Source organism: Micrasema longulum, unplaced genomic scaffold (genome assembly GCF_059751315.1).
Source record: "Micrasema longulum isolate JH-2025_06_02 unplaced genomic scaffold, ASM5975131v1 h1tg001128l, whole genome shotgun sequence".
Taxonomy (NCBI): Eukaryota; Metazoa; Arthropoda; class Insecta; order Trichoptera; family Brachycentridae; genus Micrasema; species Micrasema longulum.
Genome location: NW_028278316.1, coordinates 150,854 through 164,602, shown reverse-complemented (window position 1 = coordinate 164,602; position 13,749 = coordinate 150,854). Strand labels below are relative to the sequence as shown.

Sequence of the window (13,749 nt, the reverse complement as noted above, 5' to 3'; positions counted from 1 at the left end):
TTTAATATATATCGTCGTATCCATTGCAAAATGAAATGCAACCCACGAGACATGCATTTATAACTATTTAAAAAAATAAATTATATGTTAAATAAATCACAAAAAGAGTATTTGTATGTAGGTGTACATACATATATTGAATATTTTCTAAAATAACTATTTTTTTTGCCATTTTGCAGTGGAAACAACAATATGATATTTTCAGAACTAAGATTGCGATATAATTAACAAATATAAATAATAAATAAAAAGATAAATTCATTTTGAATAGTATAATATCCAAAGCTTTAGGTACATATTTATATAATATTATTTTTATACATTTTAAACCTAACTTACAAATAAAATTAATAGTAACATTATAAACATCGTTAACTATACAGCGACATGATGGAGGAATATAACCCAACTTTCCGCGGCTCCCGTTGCACCGTAACAAGACTTATCAAATATAGAACGTGTTGTATACATGAGATGTACTACGTTACTCGAGGGATTCGACCAACTCATCGGACTGACTTAATGTGCGCACAAATATGGAGATGGGAATTCGTAGAGAAAGCCAGAAGAAGCATTGAAAATATTTTTATACTTTTTCCAATTGTTCCGTCAAAAACTATTTACCGCACTTAAAAGTACTAAATTTTCTTAAATTAAAACATTTTGTTTTGTTTGTATCTAGAACAGGAAGTATTTATTATCTGTAAGACATGGAACTCCATTTCAACTGTTGATACGCAATGCAATCTGTTTGGGGATTAAATTATTAATACATGCCGACAGAAGTTGAAGAGAGTAGATTTTACATTTAGAAAAGACAAAACAAACTGAAAAATGTTATTTTGAATTTGAAGCATCTGATTTTCACAAAAATTAATAGTGTTAAAAGATACTAAATATTTCGAATCCTTTTACTCAGTTATTAAAAGGTAATATTAGAAAATAATATAGTAATATTTACGGAAAATTGTACGTTAACTCTTCAGCTTGGGTGTTCATGAAATTTAAGATTTATTTACTCACGTATCCCTAAGATTGTCTTCTTTTTTCTGCTTATATTGGTAGCCGGCATGACACAGAAAAGTTTGTTTTTTATTTTGACAGTTTGGGTCTGACTGGTTTGTTTGTTTCGGAGCAAATTCCTGTCTTCTTTTTAAATGATATTTCAGGAAAGTTTAAAATATATTTTGATGAAATCAAACTAATTGATTGAATAAACGTATCGGACTAATTGTAAAACTCGAAAGTCCCAAACTAGCTTTTATTCAGGAGAGAGTAAAAACAGTTTTTACTTCAGTAGCGAAGTTTTTAAAAAATATTTTAAGGAATACATAAGATTATAGAAAATGTCAATATGTATATAATTTTTAACCATTTGCGGACATCCAAGTTTCACATGTTAGGGTGATATGTAAGAAATTACAAAAGTTTCATGAACTTTGTGGATGTATTATCAGTTTGAGAAACCGTGTTTATAAAAAAAATATGTATGTATGTATGTATAAAAGATAAAAATAATTTTAAATTCATTAAAAAATAACATGTTTCAAATAATTTCTTTAGTACATATGAAATACAAAATATTTTTTCGTCTATGTCGGGTAAAAATCTAGCTGAGACCGATAAACTTATACATATTATGTAACAAGTACAAGTAGTTTCACCATTTGACAAATAATGATGTCATTTTTCAATATATTGAGACCTTTCTACTAAAACAGTAAAGGAACATTCTATTGTATGGAACGACAGCTGGGCATCAAATTGAAATTGATAAGAAAAATATTTGTAAATTTTGCATACAAAAACCATTAAAAATAATATACATAACATAAATCATAAACTAAGACTTGATTGACATTTAAAAATAACTAAAATTTTACAGTAAAAAGTCTGTGGGAACATTTTAAATTATTAATGAGATTTTTAGCAGTAATACTAGGAGTACCTATTGTATTAAGAAAATATTTTTTTAATTGCTATTTGTTGTAGTTGTTTTTGAGTTGTTCGATTCAGTTAGTTTCATTTTCCAAAGTTTAATGATGTAACAGAGGATCCAGGTTACTGTTTGTCACAGAGGATTAAAAATTTAATGTGGTCAAACTAAATATCTGTACCTCAGAGGCAGACGGATGCAAATCCAAACATCAAATGTTCAACAATAGCCTAAATAATCTACTTTCCGTTTTCTAACAGTTCAGAACATAAATTTGTATGTTCGGTATTTTAATACATTGGTTTTTTCATTATAAGACTTGCATTTCTTCAAAATCAATGGACATGATTATAAACTGGATACGACAATTGAAGTGTCATCTCTTCAAATTCTGGATTTGCATCCGTCTGCCTCTGAGGCACAGATATATCAACACAAAAGTTTAAAAACGATGAGCTTTGCATACCGTAATTTTGAATTACAATATTTTGATACAAGACAAATTGTAGTTCTCATTCAGATGGAGCGATCTGGAATTATCTTATGCAGAAAACTAACAACAAGAAAAACAAAATATTGTCAATTAACTAAAAAAATAATAACTCGAACACTAAATTTGTATTCATTTGAAATAAATTAGTTGAAACTTTAGAAGAAGTTGATCGCACACAAACAACGAGGAAGTTCAGTGGTTTGTTATTATTTGTCAATAGACTGTCGAACCGAGCCAAGAAATATTTTATTTTCATGTATCGTATTTCATTGCAATGATTTTTTAAGGTTTTGTAATTTTGAAAATCCCCACCGTAATTCCAGCACCCGTGATATCGTGAGTTCAAGCCGGTGAGTGTTTCTGACATTAAAAAGTTAAACCCCGTACGATTCTAAAAACAAATTATTTGCACCCGCTTAACGCTGAAAACATAGCTACCCCAGAAACCGAAAATCTGTAGCCGGCTGCCACAACTGATTGATTATTGTAAACAAGTAGTTTATAATTTTTTTGTACATTTTTGAGAATCTTCGCCGTTCGATTGCTCTAATTTTTACGGCGTGTGAGAAAACATTATTTATATCCAATTTTCCGTAGCGCTGAATTTCCTCATTGCCGTGATGCGGACATGTAACGGAGACGTGTGTCAGCTCCTCGGCATTAAACAGACTTGAGAATGGCCTCGTAGGCCTGGTAGACGAGGGGGGCGACCTCCACGCTGCGAGACTTGAGGCTGAGGGTGGCGTCGGGGTTGCCGGGCTGCAGCTTCAGCTCCAGCAGCACCCAGATGCTGTTGGTCAGCTTGAGCGCCTGGTACAGCATGTCCTGGCCCTCGACGTTGCGCTTGGCGATGGTGAACACGTTGTGCCGCGCCATGCGCGCCGCCACGGCGTCCGCAGAGGCCGTCACCCCGCGCAGGCCGTACTGCAGCTCGTTGGCGGCGGGGATCTCCTTCCACGTGGCCAGGAACACGCGCTTGTCCACCTGGCCGTCCTCCGTGAAGTACACCCAAGGCGGCTGCACGAGGCACGCGAAGTAGAACACGTCCACGTTGTTCTTGATGGCCACCTGCGACAAACGGACCATCAAACACATTTAGTCATTTTACTGTGGGTAGTTTTCCAAATAATAAAATAATAATGAATGACATTACTGTCCCATCTTTCTATATACTCGAGTATGCAACACCTGTACACTGTATTTATGGCAAGTAATAATAATAATCATCGGTATAGTTAAAGACACAATTTAAATTCTGATAAAATACATTCTTTTAAATAAAATTAAAAATGGCATCTCGCACTTGTCCACATCTTTTATGATTTCTTAAAATAATATCATCACTCTAACTTGTAAAACTCGCAAGTCTACAAAACGGCGTTTTCTGTTAGGACTTCAAATAATCTATTCGTGTGTTCTATAAAAAAACCTGCAATTCGCTACTGAAGTAAAAACTGTTCTTGATCTCCCATGAAAAAAAGTAAGTTTGGGAGTTGCAGTTTTACAACGACGATGTGCAGCTTGAGCGATGTAAATTCATTATAAAGTTTACGAAGGAAATAAGTCACCTGGAGATTGTTGAGTGGCTCCATACGCTGTACGGGCCCCGTGACCGCCAGGGGAACGCTGATCTCCTTACTCTGGGATGGTTGCAGCGCTCCCACGTTGAGTCCTCCGACGGGCACTAAGCCGAAACTGAAACACGACATTCTGTTTTAGGGCAGTCTCGAAGAAGCCTGTTTAGGCAAGAGGGTCCGTCAGTCCAGTTTGAAAGCAAGTCATAAAAGATGGACAATGTCGGGTTAGACTTAACAACAGCCGCAACTACCTAAAAGATAATTAAAAGATTAATTATTAGATTTAACGAAAAGTACTGAACAATCGAGGACAAAAATATATAGTTTTCTTCGATATATGTACCTAGTTTCAACCGACTTTTAAAAACAATCATTATGCTGCCGATATTTGGCTCTGACTAAATGAACTTGCTGAACACAGATAGAAGATAATTTGTAACACATCTTTGGACCTTCATCAGCAGCTACCTTCACATCTACAGTAGCTGCGGCTTTTATCTCGGACTCGTACCTGTTCTTGTTGAGTTGTATAGCGAAGGCTGTCATGGGCTGCATGGCTTTGTTGGTGAGCTGCAGCTCCATGCACGGCTGGCCGCCGCGCCGCGAGAAGGAGCCCCACAGCTCCAGGCCCTTGCCCTTGTCCGCCGGCAGCCAGCACACGCGCGGGGCCACGGTGGGCTCCGGGCCCCCGTCCGCAGCGCGCGCTCCGCCCCCGAAGATGTCCGACAGCAGGCCGGAATTGCCGCCCGCGGGTTCCGATATCCCGCCCAACTAGAACGAGAGACTTTCTTTCACCTAACTCGAAACAGACAAAACCGCATTTTTCCCTTGCTATCTGCATTTCAGATTTACTAAAAATTACATTGCCCTCGACAATTTGAAAAAGAGATAGCAAATCAAATTTCTGGGTAACTTTACTATAGCTACGATATTTTTTGTCAGGGTTATTATTTGAGCACTATAAAATTGAAAGAAATATTTTTTCTAATAGCTCTATATTTTACAAATGGGGTGTCATTTCACACACATTTTAAGTAAGATAATCAATCTTATCCTTCAAGTGCCACTCCAAGGCTGGTGTTCCAAACACTCTCGTGGCCGAATTATCTCGTGTATTTACATACAAAATACACAAGAAAAACTGTTTTCTCGTGCCACGAGAGTGGTTCAGGATAGCACCCCAGGGACTACAAAATAGTGCAGTTAAAAAATATTTTGTCAACCATGACGGGAATTGAACCCGAGATCTATCGTATGGTAGGCAAATGAGCTTATAATTATTTGGTCTTATATAATTTTCAGAACCGTGTTTGATTTCTAACTAAATTGAAGGATGGATTACCAGTACATCCAGACCTCCCCCGAGGAGGTCGATGGTGGAGGAGGGTGCGGGCGCTGTGGGGGCGGGGCCGGGAGGAGGGCCTCCGATGTCCATGGACAGCAGGTCTCCGATCAGAGACTCCTGAAACCAGCACAACGCCATTGGCAACATTTTTTCACGAGACGAAAGCAGCTGTTTTGCAAATTCATCGATAACTAAAATATTATTCCATACTATCTGCTAAAATATCCGCTTCTATTACTGAATAAAAAATTCCAAATAATCGCTTTTTTTTTTCAATTCGTTCTGTGTGTATATTCATAGTACTGAATAGATTTTCTATGATAGTGGTTTTATTATTTCAGAAAAAAGATTTTTTTAATTCAATTAATAGTACGTACATTCATTTTTGCATTAGATTAATTTGTTATTCGGACATGCGATTTCACATCTACATTCGTACATTAAAACCCTAAAATTAAGTTTTTTAAGGAACTGACAAAAAAAAATGTAAATGTAGTGAGAAAAATTAATTCAGCAAATTATTTAAAAATAAATAAATTATGCAGCAATGTTTGAACCAATTTTTTATTGCAACCATTTGAATATCATATTCATACGGCGAAAATAAATGTTCGTAAAACACAATAAACTGTTTGCGAAATTGCAATAAAAAAAACACAAAAATGACGGCAATAATTTCAATTATCAATTTAACTGAATGTGAGAGACTAACTTCAGACTCTTGTGTTGTCAGTTTTCAGCGGGGATTTCATTTTTTTCTGACCAATAAGTTGGTATAACAATTAGAGACTAACTTCAGACTTTTGAATCTTGGGTTGTCAAAAACACGAAAATGGCGCCGATAAATGTTCGCAAAATAAATTAAATTGTCTTGAAAATTATTTCTATAAAAAAGTTGGACTCTCGAGCTATCAGTTTTCAGTACGGATTGAAAATATCTCCCATGTAAATTGTGAGAAAATAACGTAAAGCTGGGTTTTTAATGTACTAAAACATTCAAAATTCAATGGGACTACAAAAATTGTGTGAAAATTGCGAGAAAACAAATTGCGGGGACATAATTTCGGGATTTCTATTGTCCCGTATTCTGTATTGTCCCGTACTGAGTATAAATGTTTTAAATTTCAAGGTAATAAAGGCAGGTGTTTCTCACATCACGGAAGAGGTTTACAGTATTAACCTGGTTAGGTATGACCGTAGCGGCTCTCTCCGAGTGGTGCTCGTCCGCGGACCCTTGGCGCGCGGGCAGCGACTTGCGGACTCCGGCCCCGCGACCTGGGGGAAGGACAGACACTATAAACACGGGCGAAGTCTCGATCGAAGGTTCGCACGAGAAGTGAACACAATTTCGGGCTTCCTAAGATGGGGCAGACTTGCAACAACCTGTTTTGCAAAGGTTTCAAAGTATTCTACGTGTTGCCAGAAAGTCTGGGGGAAGCTAGAAACGTCTTCACTTCAATCAAGATACTAATGACCGTTTAATATGTAACACATACTAGTTTGTAAAAACACATAACTTTGATAGCTCCATAAATAAAATAAATAATGGGTTGAGGTTTAGGTCTCGCTCTCGATAATACATGAATATTCCGGAGCGAGAGACAATTTCGCGTGTCACACATGTGACCAGAAAAGTTTTTAGTACTTCTCCTAGAAGCCAGTTAGTAGAGGTCCAACTTTTGTCAGGGACGGTTCATTTGCCCACACTGGGAGCATGGCTAATAGTTTTTTCACTTTTTAGTAATTATATAAAAAATATTATCACTTTTGACTCCAACTATAAATAATTTAATCAATTGCATATGAATATTACATTTTTTTATTTAAAATATAAATTTTTTTTCTTGTGTAATGACTACATCACCATTCCATGTCCGTTCCCTAGTTGGAGCATTTGGTGTACATAAAGATCCTCTAGGCATCTCTGTAGACTGCCAGCTCCTGCGCATCCTCGCAAGTCAGGTTCGCGTCCCGCAGTTCTGACACGAATAGCCGACGAACACTCAGCAGTTGACATCTAGGACGTTGAGAACCTGATGTCTCGTAAAGTAGGCAAGCGTGGTTAGGGCTCTCAGGAGGTATCTGCAGTATACAGCCCAGCCAACGAGTGGCCTCCGCGAGATGACAGTTGTCACCGGAATTGGATGCATCCCTTCTCCTATTTTTTCATTCCTTACAAAGACAAACTACCACACAACCAATATTCTTCAGAGACATCTATTCTCAAAACTCAGTATATTATGTGCCCAGTGAGGTGCCACGATCCGCATCCGTAGAGAAGAACAGGTGTTATGCAGGCGTTATATAGGCGGCATTTGGTTTTCACCAAGTAAATATCAGACAGCCTTCATACTGTTGAATGCGGAGCCTGCTATTCCTAGCCGCACTCAACTAAACTTTACAGGTTTTACTGTCGCTCTCTCTGTGAATTCGAAGGGATCGTATCAGAGAGTTATTATTATCGGCACTCATGACCGCATCGCATACAGACCTTCCACAAAGGCGGTGGGGGGCTTGTGGTACACGGAGGCGAGGGAGCTGATGTGGCAGATGAGTTCGTCCAGCAGAGTGGGCTCCAGCAGGTCCGTCTCTTCACTGATGAGCGGCTTGTCAGCCAGCACCACCTCTTTAGCCGCCGCGGGGTCTGTGGACAGCAGGCGCCAGTAGATGAACCCCCGGTCTCTGAAACAATACAGGTCCAATCATCAACGTTGACCAAAGAATGCAGATTTGCATATTTTCCTGTAGATTTGATTCCGTAAGGAAGTAATGGCACATGGAGTAACTACAGAATAATATAATATAATTAGGATAGGGCATACTGACATTTAGGTGTTATTAAAAGCACTAGCTAATGTTATCACAAAATTGAAAATCATTTTGAAGTGGCTACTTTTCATCACAGAAGGCAATTTCAAATACGAAAGAGAAATACTTTAATCGGAATTCAGCGTTGAACGTGGAGTAAAGTTTCAGTGCTACTTATATATTAAATTTGATCATGTGATGTCTGAAATGACGTAATGAAAACAAGTATTGACATGTTAGTAGATCAAAATTCACCATACCGAGGAAGCTAAAGGTAGTAGAAAAGTTAAGTATACCATCTCAATATGTGCCGATGAAGACGGCGTTTGTAATCGCAGCCCTTGTAGACAGTATTGAGGCACATACCTGAGGTCGGGGTTGTCGGAGTCCTGTGTGGCCAGGCTGAGGACCTGCTGCACCAGCTCCTGGGTGTCGGCCGGTCGCTTGAGGAACAGCTTCACCACGGCTGTCAGAAGCTGGAGTTGCACCTGGAGAAGAAACATCAGACTGATAGAAAAGAAAAGTACTTTGGCTGCTGCGAGTCTTTTTCTAATTTCCGCTGGATCCTTATTGTTCTCTATTAGACCGGAGCCCGGGTAGGTGAACTTGCTCACTATTGCGCAACTTATGACCTCGAATAAAGAAAATACGAATACACAAACAAAAATGTGCAAGAGGAAATTACCTGAGGGTTCTCGTCCTCGAAGCCCTGGAGGAACGAGTCGAGCAGCTCGTCAGCGTTGTCGATGCGCTCGGCGTACTCGCCGATGATCCACACCATGGAGGCGCGCGCCTCCGGCTCGTCCAGCGTGTCCAAGTTCTCACAAAGCGTGCTGATGATGCTCTCGTACTTGTTGGGATACTTGCGGAAGATGTCCTTGATGACCACGATGGCCTCCTGCACCACGAAGTTCACCTTGGTCTGGATGAGGTCCAGCAGGGTGGACACGCAGCGCTCGGCCGATGGCTCCACCTGATCGCGGACAAACACGTTTGTATTGATGTTATTAAATTTATATAAAATGCCATAAACGGAAATGGATTGTTGTTACTGAATTTAAAAGTGAATTAACCCTTTTAGATAATTTATATAGCGCCATTTTTGTTAAAATTAAAAGCATAAAGCGCATTGACATAAGTTTTTACCTAAGACTAGATAGAATGCACAGCTTGATATATCTTTTTATTTTCAAATAATGAAGTCATATTTTGCTATTGCAGGCAATATAATTTAATCACATTATTAGTTTTATAAATTATGGAAAATAGATTATTTAACAGTAAAATTTTCAGGTTTACATACATGTATTTCAAAACATCCCATCCTTTGCTTGTAACACGATGATACAGCACCGTTTGCGAAGGAATTTTTCAACACAACCTTTAAAGAGTTAACAACTTTTGCTACTGTTTGTGTATTTGCAATTTGTTAGTGAGGAAGAATGACAATATGCAACACAAGTCCTCCGTATGATTCGCCAAACTCACAGTGAAAGGAGCGTTGAAAACAGTCAAATTGAAATGAAAATCGTGGTTGATGAAATTGAGCTTAAAAAAATAAAGTCACCATATTTTTTTAGCGAGAGTGAAACTGATAGGAACACCCTCGGTCTTTAAAACGGTTTTCGGGTATGTGAGGGACACATTGACTGAGAATATCATCGAGGGAAAATGCACACAATAATACTTGAGAACAGATGGGAGAATGCTTACCTTGATGGCGCATCTGCCGATGGCCCGAACGGCTTTGCGGACGAAGTCGACGTCCACCTCGGTTGCGTACTCCTTCAGTTCGCCAAGAACTTGCGCGATGTTGCTCTGCGCCGCCAGCCGGATCATAATGTCCAGCTTCTCCAACTTTACGTATATCGGATCGTTGTATTTTACGAAGAAGACCTAAGAAAGAACGAGACACTTCAATATGCCATACAATCCACTACATATTTATTTGTTTACGAACAATATTTTATGACAATGAGGAAGTTCAGTGGTTTTTCGCGATTTTTTTATTTGTTAATAGACTTTCAAAGTAACCCAAAAAAATAAATATATATTTTTAAATCTCCTTTCAAACTTCGAATTTACACCACCCATGATGTCACAAGTTCAGGCCGGTGAGTGTTTCTGACATTTTAAAGATGTGAACCTTGTAAACGTCGAAAAACATGGCTATCCCGGAAACCGAGAATCTGTCGCCGGTTGCAACAACAAAATTAACAATGCTATACTTGATTGGTAACTATATCCATTTTGAATTGGGTTATGGTCCCGTGGCTAGTGTCCCAGACTCACGGATCAAAGGTTCGTGGTTTGAATACCACTCTACCCCAACTTGATTCACATTCATTTGCTAATTACACATGAAATGTGATTGCATCCTGTTTCTTTAAGATCCTAGCAGTATTTCTACACTTTAAAAGGACATAACACGGCATAGTTGAATTCAAATCAGGAGTTGCGTACTGAGCGACGTCTACAAAGAAACTAATGGGTCAAAACGTAAACCTACTCATTTATGAGTAGTTGAGTCGCCTTCTGTTTGATGTGCGTATGCGGTTTCTGAAATATTCTTAATTCTATGTAAAATACGTTTGTTTGAAATATTTTTAAATTTGAGAATAAACAAAGAAGACAGTTTTAAACACTAAGTTTATAATTAATTTATGTACATCTATATTATTTATGTTACAAAACTCACAACGAAAGAACAAAAACATAACATAAGCTTTACATTTGTAGAGCAGTTGATTCAATATTGGTTTGGGCGAATGGGACAATCCATTTTACTTCTACCTAGCTCCACTATCCATTTTTTTATGGCTTTTTTGAACATTTTCTCGTTACTTCTTATTGTTTTAATATATAGTGGAAGTGGGTTATAGATTTTAATTGAATAATACTCAAAATCCCTTTGTCCGAAAGTGGTATTAGTTTGTATTTGTTAAAGTTGTCTTTGTGTTGAGGATCTAGTGATTATATTATTTGTATGTGATGTTATACTGTGACTGTTCCCAGATTAGCATTTTCTACAGATTTAATTATGGTGACTCCATCATATATTGATTTCCCATACATTTTAAAGGTATCACATAGATAATGAATAGATGAGAGTGGGGTGGTAATACCTTCATCTCGTGCTTGAGGATGTCGGGCCTCTTCTGCACGATGAGGTTGATGTTCCTGAGGGCCACGTACTGCACCTCGGGCTCCGCACTGAGCAGCGTCACCAGAGGGGGGGCGAGCTTCTTGGACAGCCCGGCGCAGAAGTCCGTGTCTCCCGCCAGGATCTCCATCAACTTCATCAGAACCTGACGACACCAATAACACGTTAATAGGTGTTGGCATTTTTAGATCAATACGAAATAGTAAACAGGTATTTTCAGGAAAATGAGTTTTTATGTAATAAGGACTAGCACATTGTGAAAAAATCTCAAATTCATATTTTTGATTTGGCGATTTGGCTCTTAAATTAGGCGCAATTACCTTGAAGAGCAGTAATTTCATTAAATGTTGTGATATAACTAGTAAACAGCGCACTAAATTTGGTGAGCGCGCATTTGCGGTCGCAGGCCCTATGGCATGGAATGCTCTCCCAGCAGGGGTGCGAGGCTGTGAAAGTGAAGTGATGTTTCGGAAAAAACTTAAAACCCACTTGTTCTCTAAATCATTTGAATAAATCCGTAGCACGTGACAACAAAATAAATTATTTTAATCAAATTACAAATTTAAAGCTTCAATTAAATTAACTTAACAGTAGAATCACCATGTAAAGCGCCCTTGAGGTATTTTATTACGAAAATGGCGCTATATAAGTTATCCACAATAAATAAATAAATAAAAGACGATAGTTTAGTTTTTTACATTTGAGCTCTGTAACAATACTCAAGTTAACACTCTTTTTGTTAACACACAAATTTTGAAAATTTACTAAAAATCAGTGTTCAGTTTGCTAAAAATATAGAGCTCTTCGTGACAAGTTTGGTGACAACATTATTTCCAGAAATGGTCCGGTTAATAACAGGCCTTCACGATCCAGCGATGGAAGCAAACCAACAACTCTTCAAGCATTGGAAGCCAATATAACTAACATCATTTTGGAAACAACGCCGGATTCGTAAGGAAAAGGTGGCCAAAAATTGGACTTACAGACCGTGCTAGTAACTAACTGCTAACTGCTAGTCCGAAAGACATTATTTGGATATTATTTTCAAAAATTAAATGTGTGTTTTCATTGGATTCAGCACAATTAAAACAAACTGATTTGAACTAATATTCACTTCTTTTATTTAGATTTTAAAGTGGTTTCAATCTTAAATCTTACCACCTGATATTTATTCAAATTACAATAGGATCTAAATATAAATTTTATATTTGAAGCAATAACTTTGCAACAAAGTCATTTTTATTTATTTTATGATACATAATTGGATCACTTTACTATCACCTCTCGCGTCTATCTTCTCGATCTCGGAATGAGTATACCTACTTGGATACAATACTTACATGAAAAACAAAGTACACACCAATTGCCGCTCCATAAAGGCAAATAAGCAGTGTCTACCCTACTAGATTATCATAAAAAAACATAAATAATATCAAAATTCAGAACAATAGATCGTAATTCTGTTACTCCCCGGTACCGACCGGCGCACCGCCATTGGCCAGCGTTGTCGAAGCCACAAACGCCTGCTTTACTTACTTTATTATATGGCAGTTCAGAAACCCGACAATATACTCATTTCTTATTATTATTCTAAATGTTATTAAATATTCGTATATAACTGTAGGAATGAGTAGTTGAGGGTTTGGTTGGAGTTCCTACCCCAGTTAGAGATTGACAAGGAGACACGAGGTTGCTGTTTGATGCGTATTCATTACATGGCGAATATTGTGACTGAATTATGTCGGACGAGTGTTACATCGATGATGGGTTGAAGAGACTGCACTTGAACTACATGCTGGAACTGAGTGACGTCGTCGAGCTGCCGACTAACTGAACGGACTGACTGATGTTGGCTGCGTCCTGTGGTCTCTTTATAAACCATATTCCTTTGTAGTTCATTTCTTCATAGTAGGGACGATGTGAATGTACTGCAGGGCGACGATCCCGTTTTTATGTGCAATATTGCTAGAGTTACAATATAAGTTGTATTGGATTCGATAGAAAATGATGACATTGCATCGTCGGTCATTGGTCTACTTCGGGTGAACTAATTTAACACGTGTGTGTCATCGACTATAGACTATGAAGCCTACATAACCACTTACCGACTTTTCTATGTTTATTGGTTTCGAGACATACCCGCCTCTTAGTCGGGACACCAATTAAACCAACATGCAAAACCCACTATACACCTTCACCATAGTATGTTGTTATATAATATAAGGTTATGAAGATGTTTGATGTTGCGGGAGAAATAGTTGAAAAAAGAGGGAGGGATGAAGGGAGGGGTGTGAGTTTAGTAGGTATGGAACGAAGAGACAGGTACGTATCGAAACCGGCAGACATCGAAAAGTCGACAAGTGGTTATATATAAATATTTAATAACATTTAGTAAAATGTTTGACTAGAAAGTTAATGCTTAAAATA

General features: G+C 37.9%; 1 protein-coding gene across 4 annotated transcripts in view; it reads right to left on the bottom strand.

The window, feature by feature from the left end:
• Positions 1-2,698: 2,698 nt before the first annotated feature.
• AP-1-2beta (adaptor protein complex 1/2, beta subunit) overlaps positions 2,699-13,749 on the bottom strand; it is a 21,705-nt gene continuing 10,654 nt past the window's right edge. For 2 of the 4 annotated variants that reach the window (XM_088233591.1, XM_088233592.1), the window contains 10 exons: positions 11,285-11,467; positions 9,873-10,055; positions 8,845-9,132; positions 8,526-8,647; positions 7,843-8,033; positions 6,505-6,626; positions 5,349-5,468; positions 4,518-4,777; positions 3,998-4,124; positions 2,699-3,497 (listed from right to left, as the gene is read on the bottom strand). In XM_088233591.1, the coding sequence (XP_088089717.1) occupies positions 3,090-3,497; positions 3,998-4,124; positions 4,518-4,777; positions 5,349-5,468; positions 6,505-6,626; positions 7,843-8,033; positions 8,526-8,647; positions 8,845-9,132; positions 9,873-10,055; positions 11,285-11,467 (2,004 nt within the window). In that variant the 3' untranslated portion in view covers positions 2,699-3,089. The remainder of the gene's footprint in view (positions 3,498-3,997; positions 4,125-4,517; positions 4,778-5,348; positions 5,469-6,504; positions 6,627-7,842; positions 8,034-8,525; positions 8,648-8,844; positions 9,133-9,872; positions 10,056-11,284; positions 11,468-13,749) is intronic. The other 2 variants (XM_088233593.1, XM_088233594.1) reach the window with 1 other exon arrangement.